This window comes from Clavelina lepadiformis, chromosome 1 (assembly GCF_947623445.1).
Source record: "Clavelina lepadiformis chromosome 1, kaClaLepa1.1, whole genome shotgun sequence".
In the NCBI taxonomy this organism is placed as follows: Eukaryota; Metazoa; Chordata; class Ascidiacea; order Aplousobranchia; family Clavelinidae; genus Clavelina; species Clavelina lepadiformis.
Window position 1 is genome coordinate 12,789,022 of NC_135240.1, and position 23,820 is coordinate 12,812,841.

Below are 23,820 nucleotides of genomic sequence, written 5' to 3' on the forward strand. Positions count from 1 at the left end.
ATGCTTATATGAATCGAGTTTAAGAAGGCGCTCTCAAATTTCTTAGATAGCTGGAGTTCTGTTGAGGCTCAAGAAACCAAACACACACGTAACATAGATCAATCAATTGTAACATTGGTCACACGTGATATATCACTGTTTATTTTGAATTGTTACGCAAAATCGTGAAGTAGGCTATTCTGTTAAAGTCATTACTAAGCTCTCATGAAAATTTCTATCCACAGGACCGTCACCTAACCGATACCAAACAACGTGATTAAATTTGGTTATAAGTTACACGAAAACAAAGAAAAAGTGAAACAGAAAACAATCATATTGCAAAGAGATTCAACGAATTAATATTCACAGATCAACAACAGCCTGCGTTATGTTTACATGCCGTGAAAGCAACGATTGAATAATTGTGAAAAGTGAGTTTGGAAGCAGAATACAAGGTGGGTGTGAACGTGGATTTGCTTGATTTTTGCGATTAAGAACTTAGGGAAAGTTTCTCCACCACTTCACGAAGGACACTGAAATCAGCTGGAAAAAATAACTCAGATTGTTTCGAAATCGAACGTAAAGGTTGCCGTGTAGAACCTCAGTACATACAATATCAAAAATATTTACATACAAATGTGAACAAGCATAGGTATGCTTGTTTGTTGGCATGCCCCTTAAAAATAACCGACCTTGTAATTCAGCCGAAAGTCGAACAAGTTTTTCCTTAGAGTCCAAGATCTCCACAGACTCGGTGTAAGGATTGTAGCGAACAGCGAACGGACGTGGAATTTGTTTGCAGAATTCACGAAGTTTTCGTTTTGCAGTTTCAAAGCTCTCCGCTACAAAGTAGATCGGTTGGTACTCGGTAACCAGATACTTCTGCGGAGATAATGAAACAGTGTAATTTGACTGATCAGATGCCGGTGTCTTAGCTTACATGCCGAGGCACAACCTGCGATGCGGTGACAGATGGTTCAAATGTTTTGAACTGAGGCTTGTCCGTTAGACAGTATTGGAGTTCTCCAAATGATGACAAGAGTCCTGCTCCATAAGCTTTCAATTTTCCTGCTTGTCTGCATACTCCGAATTCCACCGTGAACCAATAGCACTACAGCCATAAATGCATTGTGGATTAGTAAAAGTCTTGTACAGAATTTAGCTAATGAAAGTTATATCCTACAGTACAAAAATGATGGTCGAAGTTGTGTCTAAAGTATCGTCTTGTATACAAGTTATAAAAGTTTACAGCAGCAGACCTAAGTTCAGATATTGCAAAACAAATTTCAGTAATAATTAAATAGGTCAGTGTGACGTTTAAAAAAGATTTAAGTAATAAGCCGACATACGGTTGCTAATTTTTCAATCCATTCATCAGGAGCTCCGAGTGAAGCAAGCCCAATTTCCTGAGAAAACTGGGCAAAGGCTGGATCCGCAAAGAGTGGAACATGACCAATAAGCTCATGGCAGACATCTCTAAAATGACAAGTAATTTGTGTAGAGCTATTACCGCCCTGTCTCATATGGGATGAAGATGTTTTTGCTTGTGAATTGATAAATTACGCACATATTAACACTAAATTGTCTGATCTAAAATAGGCCTACAAGTACGACAATGCAATATAGTTTATTTCAAACCAAACAAACGAACACTATTTAAAACAAAACCACTTACGGTTCTGGAGTGTAAAGTGGTTTAGAAGAATGGCGAATGTACTGCGTGGCATGAAACACACGAAACGCAAGACCAGCCAGAAAGTCACGTGACGAAAGCAAACCAGCAACAGGGCGCAAGCGGAATCCGGTGGTTTCTGAATAAAATAGCGATTTTTGATACATAAGTTTTACGCCCAAAACTTTCTGCAAACCTAGCACCACATATTTTTTCTTTGTTCTTACTGTGTAAAAAGTTGGAAATATCTCTAAGCTGAGGTATGGTATCAGGCTTATAACTGCAATGTTCTTGAAGCAAAGGAAACACTCGATTGAACTCTCGGCATGCGTGAGTTGGATACAAATCGACCAGATTTGTAAAGATTGTCCCCCTCGAAAAAAAAACAATTGTCAGACAACATTTTTAAAACATATTTTTGTTAACTTTATGCTATTACCATTATGTTAGGAGCTTTGTTAACTTTGAGCATTTTACAAGCTTTCTTGAATTGCAGTAGGATAACCAGTGTAATTACCAGGTTTTAATCTCATCCTCCGTGTAGTCGACGATGGGAATATCTTCACCACTGCAATTAACATCAAACAAATGAGTAAGAAAAACATTGCTAAAAAAGCTTGGTACGTCTTCAGTTGGGATAAATACTTAATTGTTAAACTGTAGTATAGTGCATAAATTGCAGTCTTGCATACTACTGCATAAACTAGCCCTTTATAATTAGCAAATACTCAACTGTTTGTAGTTAAAAGCAATGTCAGCGAAGTACTTTCTTCTTTTTCGGTAAACGTCATCAGTGAAACCCTATCACAAAAAATATCATTAGATAACTCATTTTTTGGCTGTGGCAAACAATGCCAACGGTGTAAACAAATAATGAGAAAATATTTTTAGCCCAATTACCTTTCGGAAAAAAGACCTTCAAGTTTTAAAATAAATTTTATTACAGCCTTACCGGATGATCTGAATCTAATTCTGCGCCGTAAGACAAGATCTGGTTTGCAAATTGGTCGAGTTCATCAATTCTTCGTGGAAACCAAGGTGCTACAATGAAACTGTAAAATTAGCACAAAGCCAAAGTCGAACCATGCATTAAGGCAGCTATGGAGCTACTTTCTCCATCAAACCGTTTGCAACTTGCTGGCATGTTTTAGCGCATAAAAACGGATTACGAATGACAATGTTGCCGAGTGTGTGTATTAGTAAGATGGCATCATTTTTCGGATTATTTGGGTTATATGAGCCAATTAAGCATATGTGATAGTTAATGATTCATAAATAAACAATGCAAACTTAAACAGACATGAAAATAAGCGCAAACAATTGCAACGGCTGCTAAAATTGAAAACAAGCCAAATGAATCCCGAATTTGCTTTAAATGTTTGCAACTACAACTGATTCTGCTTTAACAAGTTTTATCTGGACTTGTGCACATAAATGCAGCAAAAAAGACAAAAAAAGAATGTCACATGGCCAAAAAAACTCTGAGCATTCAATAAATCATACCACTAAATACTCCGTCAAATGCTGAACCATGACTCGTACCTGTTATGGGAGAAGGAAGGGCAAAGTAAAATGACGTCTAGGGTTTATTGTTACGCTCATTTGAATGACACATTGAACGATTTCAAAACATTTTTGCAATTGCTACAGGTTGACTTACTAGCGTGTTTTTGATTTTTGTCTCTGCTTAGAATCAGTACATCGGACCCCATTCGTTCTTTCAGTTGGTGGATGATGTTGTTCGTGTGTCCATTGATATTCTGGCACGACACAATGAACTCATAGCAGTCGGTCTTACTTTGTGATACTCGAGATTCAATAAAGCTCAAGCTTATACCGTGTTGCTGCCAATAAAAAACAATATTGTTGTCTAACTCATTCATAGTTCATACCGGTAGGCGTAAAACTGGTCACATATGAAAAGTATATACAGTAGCGCTTTAACGACATACAGAAGAAATTACCTTAAAGATTTCAAGAGCTCCAGTCAACGTTCCAACCCCTTCTTTCACAGAAAACATCAGCGATGTAGGTCCACAGGAATCTTCCTTGTCTTTAAAGTAGGACGTCTAAAAATTTCAAAACGGGGAAACTGACAAGTAAAGTATCCGTTCTCAATACGATTGTACAATAACTAATACGAAAATCTCGGATACGCTTACTGTTAAAAACACAAAAAACCTACTTGTTCTGCATGACTCTCCCGAAACGCAGCATCCATTTCTTAATTTTATATAGTTAACAAATTCCACTATTTCACCTACAAAGAACCAATGAAGTACAGCTTACTACACAGTATATCTATATGAATACTTGTCCTTCAACAACGACCTTCAGTTGAACTTTAAACCTTTTTCAGGCCTCAACATACAAACGTTGTCTCGTTAGACTCATTAAAGATACCTTTACTCGATCTTTGTGCAAACAAAGCACAGTAACAAATTACAGGTAAAGACCATACCGTCGATAGAAACCATGTCATATTCGTTGATTGGCGAAACTAGCCCACCCCCGTGCTTGTCATATCGTAGCTTTGACGCGAAAAACTTGTTCAAACAATTCCAATACACGGAAAGAAAACAATGAGGAGGTTCTGCCGGCAGCCAATAGGAAAACAGATTACAAGTAGGACCACTTGCAAGAGGTAATTAAAAATATAACACTGCCTTTATTAATCGTAGGGGTGAGTCTTTCTGTACTACACAGGTTTTAGAAAACAATGTCTCATCACCATTTGTTTCATTATCATTAGTTTTCCAAGGAATAGTTATAATCTAAAAATGTCTTTGTCACTGAAAGTTTGCTGTAACTTGTTTCCTGGTCCTTTTCTGTCTAAAGTAATCATGAAATGACGCAATATTACTATTGCTACTGCCATCACGAAGCAGTTTCCGTTATGTCATCATGATACGTACAAACACCACGAAATGAAGACAAGAGGCTGGTTGGCTGATATTGTGGGCGTAAATGTTTTTGATGCTAGTCTATATATATTTGCGGGCAAAATATACTTTGTTTTAAGCTGCATAGATATAGCGATAAATTTAATCGCCAGAGGTAACATTTTGTTTTGCGAAATAAATGTCATGGCCTTCCTACGAGTGTTTCACAAACAAACGATAGTTACTTATGCTTACATGCTTAGCAATAAGATAAACAAATTTCTGGACAAGCCATAACCGACGCTTGTTATGTGAGATCGTAATTAACCTAGAGAGGCTTCTTGTTTGCTGTAAAACTTTAAACGTTGGTACCTCCTATATGCTTATGTCTGACTCATCAGTTTGGCTCGTATTTGTCTTAACTTTGTGTCGTTTTGTCGATACAAGGTGTTTTATTAGGCTTTTTCAACGTTTGCATTTGGAATGTTGCTGCATTCAATCACCACACAGAATACGGACACTGTAAGTCAGAATTTTTTATTTCAAAAAGTTTTGCTAACGGAGAACAAAACATCTGTAGTATAGTTCGCAGTAACTGCAGACTTTTTATCTTTTGTACAACACAGCAGCTGTCTACTTAGTGAAATGTTATTCTTGCCTCTTGGCTGCCGATCTGGTAACGTGTCACGACCATTAGATAGGCAATTACCGCCACAGCTCTTCGCCTGTGGGGCACAAATAACGCATTTCTAATAACTGAGTTTTACACAACCTTCTTTGAAATATAAACAAAAACTCTTACTAGCATTTACAATAACAATGCCTGATTAAAACACTCGCAGCCTCGTGAAAAATTTGCTGATATTATCTGTTTAAAGAACTATGGCAATAGACTACACAGAACTTGCTTTTTCCAGTTAATCTTTCGGTTGCACTGCAATTATTAAGATTCAAATATGAAATATCGTTAAATTCGAATAAAATTAAATTTCTCTTGAGCACGTTTTAAGCCTTTTCGGCTTCGTCACTTTTTCCTGATGATTGGCGTGTTAGTAACAACTGGCTTCATTTTTCGTCTCCACCGCATTTTTGGCGAAAAATAAAATGCTTGATTGATTGATTGAAGCCTAAGTTGGAGAAGTGTCTTCCGACCTGGTATCACCTCATTATGTTTTTCATAAGCAAGAAAGAGAGTACTTCAATGTCGGTGATAATTTGGAGACGGAAAGATCATGTCAAAAATTTATTAATTGACGTTCACAGAAGCATTTCCGGACCTGATCTATTTCAACAGCTACTAGGCGTAAAGTTCAAGTAAACGTACGTTTCGCCCCACCCCAGACTTCTGCTTCAGAGATTTGCCTTAAAGCAGAATGTTAAAGACATTTTCATATACCAGTTCGAGATCTATTTCGAGAAATCTGTGGGGAGTAAAACAGACCTTTGGAAAAGTTACTGGTGTACTGAAATATGTTCATTGTTTGGTATTTCAAGTTTTAACCTACATAAGAACGTCAACATTATATACTTCCAGAACAGTATCACACTCACATTAAGCACACACTTAAACAAGACTGTAAGTAGATAGTGATGTAGAAAATAAAAACTAACATATAGAATTGTAGACCAGGTTCCAAGCTGCACTTTCTTACTCTTCACATTCCGAGTTGCAAAGCTTGAATGGCATTAAAACCTATCGAAAAGGGGCAAGCTTGTTGCTTTCATTTTGTCTTACAAGCAATGGTTTGTATGTTTCGTGAGACCCTGAAAAGGCATATCAAGTCTTCAAGGGCTTTACTTGATACAATCAATTTTGAAAAATATAAATGCAATTCAAGAAATTTTGAAAAATAACCTGAAAACCCTAAACAAGCTAAACACCAAATTGAACGGTAAAAATAAATTCTAAATGTGAATGAACTGAAATGAGGTATATGTAGCTAATCCGGGATTTTTCGATGTGAAGAACTTTAGCCAATTTTGCTTACATCTAAACGCAGCACCATTGTGGGCCGAATGTAACGTACAATTAGTACCAAACTACGTCTGGTATAAAAAGATATTTATATTTTTCCTAATGTTGCTGTCCATAGTACACAAGATATCGTGACGAAGGAAGATTGATCAAATGATCCTTTTTCAATGTAGACTAAAAATCTAAATCAGACAGCTTCTAAAAATTAGTGCCTGCTCCACAGGCAGTCAGGAATCCGAAGCAAAGCTTTGGTACAGCCTGAGCAACTTTAACGCAGTTAGTGGACAATTGCTAACCGTCCCATCAATCCTATTTCAAATGACAATATGCCTGCTCAAGTAAATTCTATGGTTGTGGTAAGTTACCACTGGTAACATGTTAATTGTTATTTGTTCAGAGATGTTCATTGGAAATTACTGCATTTTTGATCTTTTGGGACAAGCTGTTACCATCTCTCTTTCATGCACGAGAAGTAGGTAGTAGATTTAAGGTTCAGGTCAATTTCCTTTAAATAACCAGAATGCAATAAGAGGCAATATTTAATATTAATACATCATCACATGTTACGAGGAACAATCTCTGAGAGGACCCTGCGATAAAATAGCACACAATAACGCGATAAAACAATACAAAGACAACAAAAAGACATTCGAAACCTTTCAGATAACAAATTTCCAAATCAACGATTAATGGAACAGGAATAAGCCCAAATTACTTTGATAATGGGCTTAACGGAAGTGTGAACAAATCGAACATAGAAGCTTGGCTGTGGAAACAAGTACCGGAGAAATACGTTTTTCCGTTTCTTCGTTACTACCTGATAGTTCGATGCAATATTTCAAAGACAATATATATAAAAGCAATGGAACATTAACGAAGTTTAATGTAAAGGTTCCAACTAGGCTTAGTTTTGAAGATGGAATGCACTGCAGGTGAGATCACTTTCGGCCCTTTTTAGCTCATGTAAACAGAGTACTTAGGTTTCAAACTAATATTAGAACTGTGTTACGTTTTATAACATGTCCAAATAACTCATCACGACCATATTGAGCAAAAAATTCATATAACAAAAAATCGTTAAAAACTTCAACGGAGTAAGACGATCTTCACAGCACCAAATAGTTAAGCATAACAACGGTATAATCTCAATTCAACAAGAGCACGATTACGTTTAAAATGAACGACCAATTAATAAGCAATCGGCGAGATCAAGGTAGATTTAAGCTGGAACAAAACGGAATAAACTTTTTAGCACTTCCACGTGCACCGACAAATTCAAACTGGCGAAACTGTAATGCAATAATATAAAAATACGGGAGTAAAGCTTCCGATTTACACGGTTCACGATATACGTACGTCTCATCTAGGCTAAATAATCTAAACTCGTAATTATTAAACGCAAAAGGAGACGACGTTATTGGCACTATAAATTACACTCTTTAACCAACAAGGGTCGTTTTTCGTAAACAAGGATAAATTTAAATGTTGTTTGCTGTAACGGGCGTTTCCGCTAATTCATGGCTGAGTTTGTTTGCAAAATGAATGATTTTGCGAATAAAATCGGAATCAAAGAACTTTGTTTGTTGAACTAGGAAGCAAAGTACCATTTTTGAAGCGAAAAAATAATCGCAATTCGAAAACAAATAATAAAAGATTATTAATTGTTAAAAAATACACCACGACACCGACACGATACACAAAGGGTAGAGATTATGGAAAGAGAAAGATGCGCAAAAACGCCGCTGTACTGGTAAACATGGAACTTGACAATAACTAGTATAAGCAGATAGGTAAGAAGAAAAAGAACATTTTACGGTCACAATTTTTAATAAGGAATCCAACAAAATGATTTAAAATCAAGTGCAGGATACCTGGCATGGAATGATGACATTGCGCGTCACACACTCATTTGACCGCAAAGCAATACTACTGTCTGGCTGGCTGCGTGAACGAGCGTGGCTCGGGCCGCGACGTTCGGAGAACTGGTTTACACCGGTTTCGGTGGGTGTATACGATAAACGGTCTTCGTACGGTCGCGATAGATCGGATTTTCTCCCTTCGGCGTTGACCACATTATTTAGGGTGTGTCGGTCACCATAAAATGACCGTTTCGGTGGGTTGGGCGCGTTACTGAGGTTTTCATCGTGGGATGCACGACGTTTAAGTTCATCCCGACTGGCACAGGAAGACGCAAGGGAATACGGATGACGTAAAAAACCATTCTGCGGTGGCAAGAATCCAACAGGTATCGAGTTAGAAATCGTCAGATTGTTTGATGAATTTGCACAGACGGAAGTGCCGGTATGTGTTTCTTCGTCTATCGTAAATTCTCGGCCATCACGTGATTGAGGCAACTGCATAGTGATTGGCTGGGCGCGAGGGCTACCGACGAAAGAACTTTTTCTTACTATCTCTGAGTTTTGACCAGTCAGGTGTTTAGATATCTCCGTTTCATCCCCATCAACGCTATTTCTATTTTTCACCAGTTCTAAAAAGAATAACCAGAGTTTTAAGTAACCAGACAGTCTTGCAAAGTATAGGCTTATATCTGCAAAACTGAATAAAAAAGTGAAACTACAAAATTGTAACCTACCAGAAGAATTCCCATCGTTTGACTGGTTAATATTCTCGGACGAGACTGCTTGGAGGCTATTTTTAGTAGTCGTCACCACAGCATCTTGCTCGTACTGACCCACAGCTATGAGGTGCAGGTTCGAGCGAAAATGTCGATCTAAATGACCCTGAAATTGATTTGAAACGAAATAAACAGACAAATCTTTTCCTGCTTGATGCACTGCCATCTAGGCTCAACAACAGAAGTATCCATATTTACGACAGTCCATAATTAATTTGATATCCTTTGCTAACATGTAGCAAACTTTTGGGCTAACAAACCAATACCAAAACATTTACCAATTCCTAAAATTACGAAGTTTGAAAGATAAAACGCAATATAATACGCATGACGAGTCTCATGCTTGACATATGATAGTCACCTGAAACCGAAATGCCACTTTACAAGCGATGCATTTAAACGGTCTCGGATCTTGAGAACCAACCAAGTCTTCCCCTAGCTCACCGTCCAAGAGATCGTCGCATGTTGCATTTGGAACACACGCGTATTCACCGCTGCCTTCAAACAAAGCCCGTACTTGCGCGCGTGCTAAGCCTTCAGTGCCGTCCAATATCTGCAAGCAGTGAGCACCAGAATGAAGGAATAATTCATAATTTATCTTGTTTATTTCGATTTTAAGATGAAAACGCAACCGACCTCGCCGGTTTTGTTTTGTCTGCGAGCTGTCAAAGTAACTTTTCCATTCAATGCTGCTCTGTATTCAGCAGAACCATCAATGAGCTCGTCAATATCACCCGTAGCACGAGGTATCTGCCGCATCCTTAGCAGGTTCAGTGTCTTCTTCTGCATAGCTACCATGTGCCCTGTTTACAACGTTTTGTTTATTTGTGCGATTCTGACTCAATGTTTCCACGCGGCTAATCGTGCGCTGCGTAACACGCCAGTTACAAAAATAGACTTTATGGCAACATAATCTCGTGGTACTCAGCTCTTAATCAACAATATCGTTGCTTGCCGGTTAATTACCTTTTGAACGTAGATGTTTGGCGAGGTGGCCTCCGATACGAAAAGCAACCTTGCATTCGTTGCATGTGTAAGGGCGAGCCGCGCCATCCGTGGACTTGGAGTCTTCCACTTCGTCCTGTACCGAAGCATATCGTTAGATAAATCACGTTACGTAACAAAAATAAATTTGCGACATCGGCCATTTTTTTACCTTCATCTCGTCTTCTTCGCTTTCGCAAGAGCTAACACCATGGTAACCTGACGCGTGACCATTCTCTTCAACGCACGTTGCATCTGTGAATGGAATTTCAATGATTTACTATCACTTTGTACGTTAAAAGTAAGACTAAATTAGACAAAGTAAATTTCATTGCCCGTTGGCAGGTGTTTATGGCTACAATTTGAAAAAAGTTGGTTTACCCTCTGTATGACACTTCGTGTGGTCATTTTCACCTCTAAAATCCTGAAAAACAAGTTTTTAATTGAAGAGCGCGTGACAGGACGTCCGAGAAGCGCACTCGGTTATCAGCCGAAACAAACAATAGAACACAGAGTACTAAAACCGTAAAATATACGCAATTCCGTTAAAGGCTTACCTCGCAATTTCCTTTAGATTGAAGGGTATTTGCCTTATTAAGAAAAAGTTCTGATTCTCGTGATGATAATGCCAGCGTGCGATGACCCAATTTGCCAATCGATTTCGGAAGGTCATATGACGGCGAAGGCGACAAGGAGCCATTGTTTGCCGCTTCTCTGCTGTCACATCGCGAGGATGATGTAAGTGGTGGCGGGGTGGCGGGAGTAACTGTGATGTCATATGGTTTGCTACTGCTTGGGTTTGATTTCTCATGTTCAATTGAGTGGGAATTTTTAGGGCTATACAATGCAACTGCAGTTGTCGAAGTCAGTCGTGTGCTGACGGCAGTAGATGATTCCGTACATGGTATTGGTTCGTTTCCTGATGGCTTTGGAGGACTTTCTGTCAGAGGGATAGCGTATTGACACTTTCCTGGAACCAGCGCTCGACTGTGAGAGAGAAGTTGATGCGAGTTCGAAGACTTGTTATGACGTTTCGACTGAATAGCGGCGGTCCTCATAACTTCAGATACGACTTCTGCCAAAGACGGACTCACCACTCCTGGAGTCGACTCATGCAATTGATGGTTGGTGGTGGCTTTAGTTATGTCTATCTGTAGTGAAGCTTGGCTGTTTCTTCTTAAACTGCTGTCGTTCGCAGCGGGGGATGAATTTACCGAACTTGTTGTGGTCTCAGTCGCACACTCAGATGAAGCACACTTGATTGATTGGGGAGAAGGATAAAGAAAGTGGATGGATTGGGATGAAGAGGCTTCAGACAGTTCTGGAGTTGTCTTTGAAACCCAATGTTGTGTGTTGCCAGAAGCTGCAGAATATAAATTTTCTGACTTTAAAGAACAAACATGTATTTTGTGCAAAGTTGCAAACAGTTTATTCAAACTCACTCATGACAACAACATCTTTTAATTGTTGAATCCTTTTAAGAGGATTTAACACATTCGGAAACAAATTTCAAATATTTATAAAACTGCAAACTTGTCAGGTCTATGTACTCAATCCTTAAAATGTTTAATCAGCTAATTTGAAACATGAAAAGTAGCAAATTACAAAGTTTCATATCAAAAGCAATGCAACATTAGTTTATTTCAAAAAATACAATTAGACAAAGGTTGAATCATCAAAAGATCAACCCTCAATCACACCTCGACTTTTATCCAAATAACCACTTGATGAGCAGGGTGGTGTCATATACTGCAAACTGTCAGAAGGCAAATTCGACTTTGACATGTTGGAAGGCAGGGTGAGTTTAGGTACAAGGCTGTTAAAAACTTTATTGTTTTTCTTTGCAGCGTCAAGGCATGGTTGGCAAGTAGTGATCGTGTCAGTTATAAGATCAGTTCTACCAGCTTTTATACTGCACAAGGCACATCCGCGCAATTTCTCTTCTGTTGCGCTAGTGCACGCATCGCTCTGATGGACAGGCTGCAAACATATAGAGAACAAAAAGTTTATACATTACTCACAACAATTTCAAATGTCATAGTGTGTTTCCAGTAATGGACTCCCAGCTATGCTGAATGTTTGCTTAAAAAGATTTCAAAATATCCTCACCAGAACACTGGATTGTGAGGTAGGTGAGGGTGGGGTCTGGCAGTGAAGCGCTCTTCGCTGCTCTCTGTTCAAAAGAAACAAGAAAACATCAGATATACCAGGTGAGTCATCAATACATTAAATACAGAAGATTAATTTGCATGCAACATACACTCTAACGAGATAATAATTTTACGAAAACAATAAATCAGTTAAAGGGGTTAAGTATGTACACAAAGTACATGCTTACACCAGTATAATCCAATTTAACAAGGCACAGTAGCGTAAAAATTGAATAAAAGATTGAATAAAATTTCAAAAAATAATTAATTGGTTGGCATTATTCTTGCGCAGTTTGGGTTATTCCACAGCATAAATTAAGTTAGAGACACGTTTAAGAAAAAAACATACCAACTGAAATTATTTATTTAGCATACCTGGGTGATACAGCAGATCTTTCTCTTCTGGTTTTTCTTCGTCTAACCTTTAAGGAGTAAGTTACCCTTAAACTTGAATCAGTATCAGAGTCGGAAGGCCTACCGCTGCTTCTATCCACCTCATCCGAAAGTATTTTATCATCAACACTGTTGTTTTCATCATCTGTTAAATTGTCTTTTGCAGATGCACCAACACAGTTTGTCTCAGATTTACTGCACTGACTTGCTAATGGATTGCTATTTTTTTCAGATGTTATCTCATCATTCAACTCGGGAACACTGAAAATTTTTGCAGTAGTGGTGGTGGTGGTGGTGCTTGGATCACTCGATTCCACTGTAAGTTGTAAACTACCTGGTACTATAGAGTCAGAGGCAACCTGGTTCGCTGTATCTGTAGCTCGCAAACAATGACAAGATGCATAGACAGGTTTCCAGACCGGTTTAAAAAGTCTAGAAGCAACTTGCACTGGCAAAGTAAACAGCTTATATTCGGATGAAAGCCTGACGCTTTCATTGTTTGTGGGAAAAGAACTTTTCCTCAACTCTTGCTTGGAATTCTTCTTATTAGAGACAGCTTCAATTTTCTTTGCTTCATACGTTTTGTGATCTGTCATAATCATCCCAGATTTGCTCTCCACCATCACATAAACTCCCTTCCTATATCCTTTCTTCAACAATCTGCAAATAGCAATATTTGAGGTTTGTTTTATCTTTTGATTTAATGTGGATATTCACAGCCCCTTGTACTTTAACTAACATAAACTATACTCAGTTCACAAACAAAATTTTATAAACCAAAAAACTTTTCACCTCCAACCAGTTAATATATCTATGATAGTCAGTTCCTCTGGAATGTCGATGGGTTCGCTAATTTCCCAGTCGCTATACATGGATACTTGTTTAGCTTCAGAGCCTTTTTCCTTTGGTATAGCCATGCAAGTGGGTTGAGGGTTGATTAAGCAGCAATATGAGACATTGGGTCTGGCCGTCAAGCTTGGCTGCATGTGGGGGTACAACATAGTGGTCATGCGCTGGGCTTGACTGGTTGTAACCTGTAGAATCAAAATTTAATAAAATACATTAAATAATATTCATAAATGAATGAAACTTGAAAGGTGGTTCCCTACAAATAATGTGGTTATGTTTTATCAGTGGCCCAGAGCTAAAGATGAAAGTGCACAATCTGTATTGGAAAAAATATGGGTAGCGGAAAAAAACGAAATGGGCAACGCAATCTTATATCATTACCTTTTATATTTTTAGTTTTTATAAGAAATTTGTTTGTCATAAACATTTTACCATTGTTCACGCTTTGATTTTAAAAACGTTTCTTGTTTACAGTAAGCTAAGAAGCTGTTGCAAAATCTAATCTTCTTAAAGGTATTGCTTACAAACTTATTTACTAATTTCATCAAAACGTCATAAAAACTGCGACATAAGAGTTAGAAAACATTTTAATTGATTTACGCATCAACATACTAGCGCCTGTGGAATAAGTGCCTCTCAGTTTTGGCCACCATCCAATGGCAAGATGTATATACTGCTAAACTACAACACCTGTGTATTTTCACTGCTTGCAATATGCAGAACAGCAGCACAAACATTGCTGACAATGACTTAAGTTGTACTTTTAATGCAATAATGAATCACCCAAGTTAGTCCATGTTGGATTTACCAAAAACAATATGTTGTAGGATCTAATAAATAAATCAGAATTTTGCTAATCAAAAATACACTCTTCAAGCACCCCATTGAATGGACTGATATTGCTAGCACATGTAAACCATGGCTTGGCACTAACATTTGGTCAAAGAAACGATTGAGTAAAAGATAAGTGAAAACCATAGTGTGAACTTATAAGCAAGTCAACAACACTGTCACTGGTCAGTAAAATTAAATGTTTCTGGATGGGGCACATACCTCAGAATTTCTCCCGCATATTGCATTTTGTGACCAGACAATATTTAAATTAACATTGCTAACAGTGGACAAGCTTCTTATGTGGTCACATTTATCTGTGGCTAAAGACCCATCCGAATCCTCGGCGAGCTCTGATGATCCCTAAGCAACAAAATCCATAAAAGATTATTATGATTATTACAGTATATCACACTAAGTAAAGCAGCAGCTTTAAAATAATTGTTGAAAAATAATACAATTTCATTACAAAAAAACATTCAAATCGAGAAACAAGTTTACACTTTCATTGCTTTGATACTTCTATTAGGTTTTACTTTACAAAACACAATAAACTACCTTATCATGACTATCTTCGGTTTTTGACAAGTTTTTTGGTGCAGAACTATAACAAGCTTCCGCTGTATGACTCATTTCAACATAAGATTTTGTTTCTGGAAATCTTTCACTCAAAGGATTGCTGGATACAGCAGCTGTGACTTGGGCAGAATTAGAAATCAGTGGTGAATTCTTTGTAACAGATTCTTTCAAATGGGGTGATGATAAAGGTGGAATGAACCTGTGCTTGGCTGTCTCTCTGCTTGAACTTTCCGAAGTTTTCCTCGAAGACACTAATAATTTTCTTTCTGTTGAACACGAAGCAGCTGAACTTTTGTCCTGATTACTGGTATACAAACCTGTGTTCATTTGGTTGACTTCTCTTTGCTGAAATAAGCGCGATGGAACAGAAAACTTCCTTTGATAAAGAGGTTGTGCTGTAGTGGGAGCAGATTCAGTGGATTTTCTGCGATTTTTTTCCTGAGGATCAGGATGAAGAATGCCTTTCTGCATTTGCTGCCAAGACCAAATCGATTTATCCGGAGATAAGTTTGCATAGTTCAATATTCCCATGTCTTGCATGTTGCGCAAACTGATCTGGTGAAGTAAAAGTTTGTAATTACTGCGAGGAACTAAGTTTTCATCATATGTTGCTATGTTGCTGCTATCTTTAACAGTTGGCAAAGCGGGCAGATACGGTACTTCAACAGACTCCTTGGTATAATATTCAGACAGCCTTGTTTCAACTAAACTTTCTTTACTCTGGTTCACTATGCTAGATTTTAAAGAAGTTGTTGTAGTGGTAGTGAGAATTTTTCTATCATACTGTGGAGATCCACTTGATGAATTTCCTTCCTCAAAATGACGCATCAAATGTCTTTTGTTGGGTGGTAGTTTATTTTTTGGTATGGAACTCATGGGGCCAACTGAAGCAGTTGTTGTGTTCATCTGTGTCATGTCAAGAGTGGAAGAAAGTCTTTGGGAAAAAGAAGCATCCGCATTGGTAACCGAAATGTGTTCTTTCACTGAACTGCCTGCTCCATGCCTTTGTGGTGACATAGACCTCAAGTGTAATTCCGCATCGGCCATCTTTGTACAATTCAGTTCATTATGCATGGATATCTCAGAGCTTGCTGAGGTAGAAACATGGGATGAAACAAGTTTTTGGTATTCTTGGGATGAATGAGCTTCCAGAAAAGCGTTTCCGTGGACTCTGGTTGAGGTCTTTAGGGATTCATCTAGCATGTTAGTAGCAGTGTTTGGCAATGTGCTTCCTAAAAGAGGAGGAATAGTAAATCTTGTTAAATTGAAATTGGGACCAAGAGCCGCAGCCCTTGGCACCTGATCTGCAGAAAACTGGGGAATATATGCTGACTTCTGATGAGGTTCCCTATCTTTCTTGTATTTACAATAAATCTTTTTGTGGATTTGATAATTTTCTTCTTTTCTGTAGCGAACACCACAATCAGTACATTCAAAAAATGTCATCCTTCGAGCTTTTTTTATGGTGGGTTGATAATTATCTGATGAAGAGTCTCTTCTTTCATGAAAATTGTTTTTTTCTTTCTTGTTAATCTGCTGGCGCCTGTGACTATCATTTGTAGAGCTTGTACCCTCAGTATCGTCACTGGTCGATGCACTTTGACTTCTTGCCTGAGGAACACGTGTAAGTTGAATCATTTTCTCTTTTTCTGCATTTGTCATTCCTGTAATATGTTGGTAGGAAAAATGATCTTCAGATGACGGCAGCTGCCCAAGAGCTGGAGGAGTACTGCACTGTTTTAATGAAAACTTTTCTGATCTTTTCAACCCTTCATCATCTTTGAAATATGATGCATCCACCAGATTCCTTGAGGTGATACCGGCAGCATAGGAAGTTAATGAAGCTGGATCCAAGCTGTTCCGGCGAAAAACTCTTCTTGGTTTAACTCTTTCAAGAACAGGATTCAAGAGAACTTTTTCATTGTTAGAAATTAACTTGGATATGTGCTGTTCAATGGTCTTTGCATTCAGTCGGCTAGAACTTGGCTTTTCGACGACCGACCTTCGCTTTCTGTTAAGCATCTCTGCTCGTGATGTATCCTTATATTTACTAATGGTTTCTGAACCACATTCATTTCCCCCCATTACCTTCCTACAAGGTGTATTGGTTCCAAATTTGCTTATGCGATTGTAAGGGTGTGGCACTCTGAACTCCTTATTTAAACTAATCAGAGGCACTGAAAGCCTCCTCCTAAGATTATCTGCATGACGAGATGATATTTGATGATCCGGGTGACTCAAGTCTTCCTCTGCAGATGGTACAGGAATTGCTGGAATGCCCTTTGGTGCAGGTGGTGTTTCATATTGACGAGCCTCCGACGCTTTTGTTGTTGATGGAGCAGAAGAAGATGTTGGCACAATCAAACCCATCCCAGGAACAAATGGGAGTCTATTGGAGAAGTTATAGTTGACTCCTGGAGGACCTGGGTATCTTAGAAAAGGATAGCCCCCAGTTGAAAAGTTCATTCCCTGTGGTAAGGCTGATGGTATTGCACCTGAAGAACAGACTCCATTCACATTTATCAGATTTTGGTAGGCTAATAGTGGATTAAGCAAACCATATGGATTATTTAGGGGAGAAAAGGGAACATTCTTTATAGATGGAGACATAGGAAATGTGGGAAAGTTAGCATTTAGATTTGCATTTGCAACATCTGCAACAACAATAGGTTGTGAATTCATTGTTTTATTTCCTTGTCCAGCATCCATTACATTTGGGAATGAAAACTTAGGTGTGGGCAAGGGAACGTCCGAAGAGATTTTGCTGTCAACAGCACTGGAAGCTGATGCATGTGTTTTCATCTTTTTGATTTGGGAAATTCTGTGAGAACCATTTAATGGGGGCAAAAGATCTTTGGTTTCCCTTTCTTCACTGTCATGGTGAGCTTTAGTGGCAGCCTGCTCGAAACCACCAGGCAAATGTTTGTTTACTATGTGGTCGTGTAGCTCTGCTATCGTTTTATACATCATGCCACATACATAACATGCCATTTCAAGGCTATCACCAACAACTTGAGATGGTCGTACAGGTGGGAGTATTGGTGGAATCCCTGCATTAGGCACTGGTTGTCTAAACCTCGTTTGTGAAAGCAACTGGGAATGAAAGAAGGGAAAAAACAGTGGAGAATGAGCATAAACGTCCATTGGAAATCCATTCGTAACTTTAGTCGATGACACTGGGGCAGGCATATGTCTGCGTGTATCAATGTTTGATTTAACATGATGAGCGTCAACGCGCTGGTGTGAGGATCCAGTCCTGCTTTCTGATTGCGTGTTTTGACTATGCGGCATTACTATGCTATTAGAAGCGCCGGCAGAATTTCTCCGTTCGCGTTCAATAGCGGTGAACAGTATGTCCATACCATTGTTTCCATTGCGAACAGACGCGTCTAGCGTGCCGGGGTTTACACCACGCCACTCCATGGCATAAGATGGAAGAAATGTTTCATTAAACCTACCATGGCGACCATTTATAGCCGGCTGTAGACATGAAATTACGTAACTTACATATGTGCAATAATATCTGCAAAAATCATCGAAAAAAACTTGGTTAAATTTCTATCAAAAGCTCATTCAGAAAGTAAAGAGTAAAGACGATCTCCAGATCGGTAGAGAAGCGCCAGTGAAGGCCTAATTATGGCGTCTAAATTTTTCTGGTAACGAAAACACGTAACAACTTTTATTTTATGAAACTTAATAATGTGGTCCCTCTAATTTCAGCGAAATATAGTAAAGTATTTTACAGCTAAATCTCAGTCAAACAAAACCGTTTCTGTAAACTTGCAACTTGTACAGCATCTGGGCTTTGCAGCGTGTCCACTAAATTTTCGTATTATCTAAACTTAATTCACTGCAAACAAGATCAACGCAGTTTTCAGCCAGATTTTTTAACAGCATAAAGCAAACTCATTATGTTAACTGTAACGAACGGCCGATGTCTGCGATATACAGCGGCATTATATTATTAATCGTTCACGGCAGATCACTAGGCTCGGACTATTTTTTTGCCTGTAGCAGTCAGGAAGCGCATAAGACTACGTCACAAAACTAAGGAAGCGACGCGACTGTTATTGTCCGCTTTGTTGTAATTTGACACAAGCGTTGAATTCACTCCAGTGGCATTTGCAAAGCACAGTTTTTAAAAAATCGAGACGCTCGCAATAAAGCACCTTTGCTTTACAAGGGACTTTCAATCCAGCATATCATTCATTGCAACCGAGAAACTCACTGCGAAATAATGTGCGTAATATATCATGTCGTGCCGCGTGCGGTCATGAATTAAACTGTCATGTTTTTGAAATAAATAAAACGGCGGCAAAGCTTCTTTGGCGCGAATAAAACTGCCACAAGCTACATCATATAAAGGACAGCGGTTATTTTTACGTTAAAACTGCAAAATAATTCGATCGAGCTGTAACGTTTTTGCAGCAAACATTACGTCAACACCACGAAGGCTAGCGAAATACAAGAGAATAAACGTGACGCTAGTGTGGGAGCTCACGGATTGCCATCATCGCATCCGGCGAAAGGCGTCCTGTTTCAAACGGGATGTAGTAAGCAGTCAGAGCGTATGCGTTTGTTTCGTAAGTGATTGTCACGTTTCGCTGCATGCTGCTTTGCTCCTACGATTGCTGCATTTCCGCGTAAAGATGTTCTACGTAGTACTATAGGACGCCTATACTGTATTTTAAGGCGATACTACGCATAAAAATCGCCTACGCTTATTCTTATATGTTCGTCGTATCGTGGCTTGCAAAGCTTTTGCACCCTTAATTGCAGTGAAGCAAACGGGAGCAGCCTTGCAACAGCACAAGAAATATTTTCAAATCTTAGAAATGCTACGTATCTTATCCATAGTGTTAGTGCATCACCTATACTAAGCAAGCTAAACTAAGCAAAACTGCTTTTTTACTTCACTGCTGTTCTTATAAGCACGTTACATCAGTTTGTCACAAGATGAATGGAAGCATACCACAAAAACGGATATGAGCCCACTTTGTGGACAATACAGTGTGACGCTCGAATATCCACGTTTAACAGTTATTGTTAAAACTTAAAAGTAATCTACAAAATGACATACTGAAGGTAAATTTTTACAGAAAATAATGCAAATTGTGCATGGTATACTGTCCAAAACGTTTACGATTTAATAGCCTTATCACTAAGTCATAGATTGGATGAAGCCCATTCATCAGCATTTACAAGGAGTTTCAACTAATATCATTGGTAAGGGCTTTCAGCAATATCCGAGTTCTTTACTAATTTCTCGGTTTCGTTTCTTTATTAGACAACCTACTTACTCCTTAAACCAAACAGCTTTAACAGGCACACTCCATTGCATTACTTTAACCTGCCACGTTTTCGCGAGCACAAGAAATTGACAAAATAAATTACGAGGAAATACATGATTTCCAGACAAACTTTGATAATTGTCGGGTAAGGCCGCTAACTACCACGTTACGCAGAGCATGGTGAAATTACTACGCTGAAACTTCATCAATGTAACGACACTGACTATGTGTAATTGTGTCACGTTTTAAGCCAATATCTCGCTAATCAAAACGTTGTAGTCTTTATTTTTCTTCAAATAAGTGCAGCTAAACGAAAATTTAAGGAACTAGAGGAAGTCATTACCTATAGCAAAAGGTCGGAATTAAATACATTTTTGTTACTGGTCATCAGACTACAAAAACAGCGGGTAACAATTCAATGGAACTCGTCATATCAAAAAATTAGTCAAAAGATCGGGTCATCGACCTGCAAAAAGTTGCGACATATTTTTGGAAAAGTCAAACAAACGCGCAAAACCGTAAACGAAAGTCGCCAGTAAGGGCATTTTTAATTTCGAATCACCAATGCCCTATTAACAATATTAAATGTTTGACATGTCCGCACTTACGAACCAGCCTGATGCTCTACCCAATTGGCTGTTCAAACAAATGGCTTAGCAATTACGTAAGAGCTAGTTTAGCCAAGTGGCCTTGGCAAATCGGTTGTGACGCAACGCTAAATTGTCAATTCGGCGGTAAACAAGTCCAATTGGGACGAAAGCAACAAAGCGTAACGGCCCAGTCATGTGAACAGGTTTTGTTGTTTGGCAGGAGGAATTCAGTACACCATAAGAGCAAAGCGATCGTAACAAGTTGAATAAATGACGTCAGAGAGATCAGCCTTTGTTCAATTGTACCCGTGTGCTAGACGGGCCAATCGCTATGGAATGACGTCAAAGTCAGACGCTTTCCGAAAGCCGTCTCTCGCACATGTCTAGGTATGACATAATGCTGGCATTCGTGACAAGCAAAGTCTGAGCGGGTGTTAATAACACGAAAAAACATTTGGGTGTGGCGTAACCTTGAACCGTTTACGACATAATTTACAATTCCTCTACACAGTACAATTACCAAAACCACGTTTCCGTAGGACAGGAAAACAGACGCATTTTGCACCTATGAGTGCGGGAGATATAAATAGCTTCATTCTAATCTCTTAATAACATCAGACCTAATCTGGAAAAAATCGCCTAAGTTTGGCCGATAGCAGGCCCAAAGCCAACGCCAATAGTTTCCTGTATGAGTAAAATGGACAATTTGGAACCAGAACTACTACGGAAACCAAGCTCACTTCGTTAAGCTGTGAGAGACGAAGGGCAAATCCAGACAGAGCGGTCTGCCGTGATCATAACATTCTATAGGACGCATATGACCCCACCGCGATAAAAAGCGTCAAACGTGGAAAGAAATTCCAATGTAATCATCCCGAGATAATTACGACGGCGACATAGCCTTTCTAGTACATTTTCTTTCCCTAATTTGACAAACCAGAGGTTATCAACTTTGGTAAATAAAAGACAACTTACTTTAAAAAAACACATTTTTTAGACAGTTTCATGCATCATTCTGTTAGTTAGACAATATTTAGCAAAAAGTTTCCCGGTTAAGTGGTTATTAAAGCTAATTTCTCGAAACTATTGTTATTTCGTAAACAAACTTATGTTGCCGCTTGATTTCCAGAAATGACGTAGGAGGACTTATAGCAAGCATTATTTCATATCATGAGCAACGAGTCAAAATTTTGTTAACATTTATCGCACTTAGAATAAACAGATGGGCAGCTCTCCAGTAATCAAAAGGCTGCAAAACACATTGTTTCTGGCCTCCATTTCTAACCGTGCCGGACTTCGTAGCCCCAGGGCATTCGGCCAGGGAGATTGGAACGTGAGAACGAGGGGGCTATTTTTAGGAGGCAAACTACAACGATCATATACACTATGCAAACTAAGTGCGTCAGAACAACCTTAATTACAATAACACTGATTATTATGGTTGCAATCACTTTCTCTGGCATAGACGTATTTTAAAACATTGTGTATGTGAAAGTTTGCGTCTAATTAATCGGAAAATCGTTGCCAAATCTTTAAACGTTAAACAACTTAATGATTTCTGCTGCCAACGATCATAACACCTTGGTAAGAGGAAAGTTTTTGGACGAATGACATATTTTAATTCTTTCATTCTCACAATCAAAAAGAGAATTATTAACACATACCCCTTCATAGTGACGTCGTGTCCTATAATTAATCCAATGTATGATTACATGATACTGTTGCTGCAATTTCTCCCAACGTGTTGCTATAAAAATCAATAGTAATAATGTATAACGAAAAGACAAACACTGCAATGGCGTTGAAAATGGTGCACTTAAACAAACACGGTCAAAACGGGCGAAAATCTAGGTAGATAATCTACAACAAAATGTCTCTTCCACGATAGAAAAAAACTAAAAGAAGCAAGCACCCATAAACAGGTGATCTTGATATAGATAAGAAAAGAAAACATTGATTAACGACTTAGTGCATCAAGCTCAAAACGCCAGCAGCGATATCTCTATTCTCTACGCCCAGGCAAAGCAATTTGTAAGGGAATGCCACGCCTGTGTTAAAATATAATTAAACGATGAAAAACCTGTCATAACAACCATCCTTTAAAAGCAGGCTCTATTTGCATAAAACGTAACTAATTTCACGTTTTCCTTTTTAATTCATAATTACACAAATGCAGTGTCCTTTATGTCATATTTGCGTCACAATCGAAGGACCATAAATTTTGCGCGTCATCGCCTTTACATTTTCACGACATGATAGCTGCGACTGGGTAGTGGTATGCAAAGTTAAACAATCTCTGTAGTGCAATAAGATAAAATGAGCTTATCATTCTTCCTCAATTCTCATCTTTCGTTTTGACCTAAATAACGACCTTCTTTCTACTTCTCCATTTGCTCATTATCTAATGCTTGAAAAGTCCTTGTATGATACAAAACGAATACTGTAAAACGTGCGCATAACAGAATAGGTGCAAGCGCACAAATTTAAAGGCTACAGAGTAGAGCTGTAAAAGATCATAGAGTTACGTTTTAGCATGAAAAATCGCTGGTGAATGGTTTAGAATTTTAGATCCATGTACAGCATGTATGGTTCAACAATTATCAAGCGAGCTGCGTATTCGTTTGGAATATGCAGACGTCAAATGCAGCTTCACAAACGCGAGTAGGCACTGCATAGTCTTCACAAACTTAAACTTTGGTTCTATGACTGTTATGTTATCGTTTCCTTTATTTTTCACCATTGTTGTGGGGGCCAAAAGTATAGTGCTGACCTTGCTATAGCAAAATACATCAAAATCATTCTTAAAAACAACCAACAAACGGGAGATTAGCAGCGAAGCCTTTAGGGCTTAAAACGTGCAAGATGTAAACTCCAAAGGTGCAATAATGATGAAAAGTTGCATAGACACTCAACCAAAATTTCAAAAAATAGAAAAAATAACTAACCATATACAGTCAAACCTCGTTAATTGAAACCCCTTTGTTTTCTTGAAAATGTTGATTTAGCATTT

General features: G+C 38.5%; 2 protein-coding genes across 3 annotated transcripts; both read right to left on the bottom strand.

Moving 5' to 3' along the window:
* Positions 1-94: 94 nt before the first annotated feature.
* On the bottom strand, positions 95-3,976 carry LOC143444239 (protein henna-like). Of its 2 annotated transcripts, XM_076943404.1 has the most exons (13): positions 3,837-3,976; positions 3,616-3,720; positions 3,312-3,495; positions 3,155-3,193; positions 2,604-2,692; positions 2,385-2,452; positions 2,169-2,219; positions 1,879-2,024; positions 1,655-1,790; positions 1,329-1,455; positions 935-1,090; positions 672-861; positions 95-522 (listed from the first exon to the last, which is right to left on the bottom strand). In XM_076943404.1, exons 1-13 carry the CDS (start codon positions 3,870-3,872, stop codon positions 470-472), a joined length of 1,380 nt encoding a protein of 459 aa, XP_076799519.1. In that variant the 5' UTR covers positions 3,873-3,976; the 3' UTR covers positions 95-469. The 2 variants fall into 2 exon arrangements, with proteins under 2 accessions (XP_076799519.1, XP_076799520.1); XM_076943405.1 differs by lacking the exon at positions 3,155-3,193.
* Positions 3,977-7,034: 3,058 nt separating this feature from the next.
* LOC143444227 (uncharacterized) lies at positions 7,035-18,938 on the bottom strand. The gene is made up of 14 exons (XM_076943388.1): positions 14,909-18,938; positions 14,573-14,713; positions 13,463-13,704; positions 12,653-13,330; positions 12,237-12,300; positions 11,828-12,107; positions 10,685-11,490; positions 10,509-10,551; positions 10,300-10,382; positions 10,110-10,224; positions 9,780-9,946; positions 9,505-9,696; positions 9,102-9,249; positions 7,035-8,996 (listed from the first exon to the last, which is right to left on the bottom strand). Exons 1-14 carry the CDS (start codon positions 18,350-18,352, stop codon positions 8,365-8,367), a joined length of 7,035 nt encoding a protein of 2,344 aa, XP_076799503.1. The 5' UTR covers positions 18,353-18,938; the 3' UTR covers positions 7,035-8,364.
* Between the last annotated feature and the right edge of the window lie 4,882 nt (positions 18,939-23,820).

What these genes read in the sequence shown, in the direction of transcription:
- LOC143444239 (XM_076943404.1), bottom strand. Translation starts at nt 3,872, where the DNA reads ATGGATGCTGCGTTTCGGGAGAGTCATGCAGAACAA. An exon ending in CAAAAATCAAAAACACGCTA is followed by an intron (nt 3,194 to 3,311) that starts GTAAGTCAACCT and finishes CTCCCATAACAG; the next exon opens with GTACGAGTCATGGTTCAGCA. An exon ending in GAGGATGAGATTAAAACCTG is followed by an intron (nt 2,025 to 2,168) that starts GTAATTACACTG and finishes TTTTTTTTCGAG; the next exon opens with GGGGACAATCTTTACAAATC.
- LOC143444227 (XM_076943388.1), bottom strand. Translation starts at nt 18,352, where the DNA reads ATGGAGTGGCGTGGTGTAAACCCCGGCACGCTAGACGCGTCTGTTCGC. An exon ending in AGATCTGCTGTATCACCCAG is followed by an intron (nt 12,301 to 12,652) that starts GTATGCTAAATA and finishes TCTTTTGAACAG; the next exon opens with AGAGCAGCGAAGAGCGCTTC. An exon ending in CAAACATCTACGTTCAAAAG is followed by an intron (nt 9,947 to 10,109) that starts GTAATTAACCGG and finishes CGTTGTAAACAG; the next exon opens with GGCACATGGTAGCTATGCAG.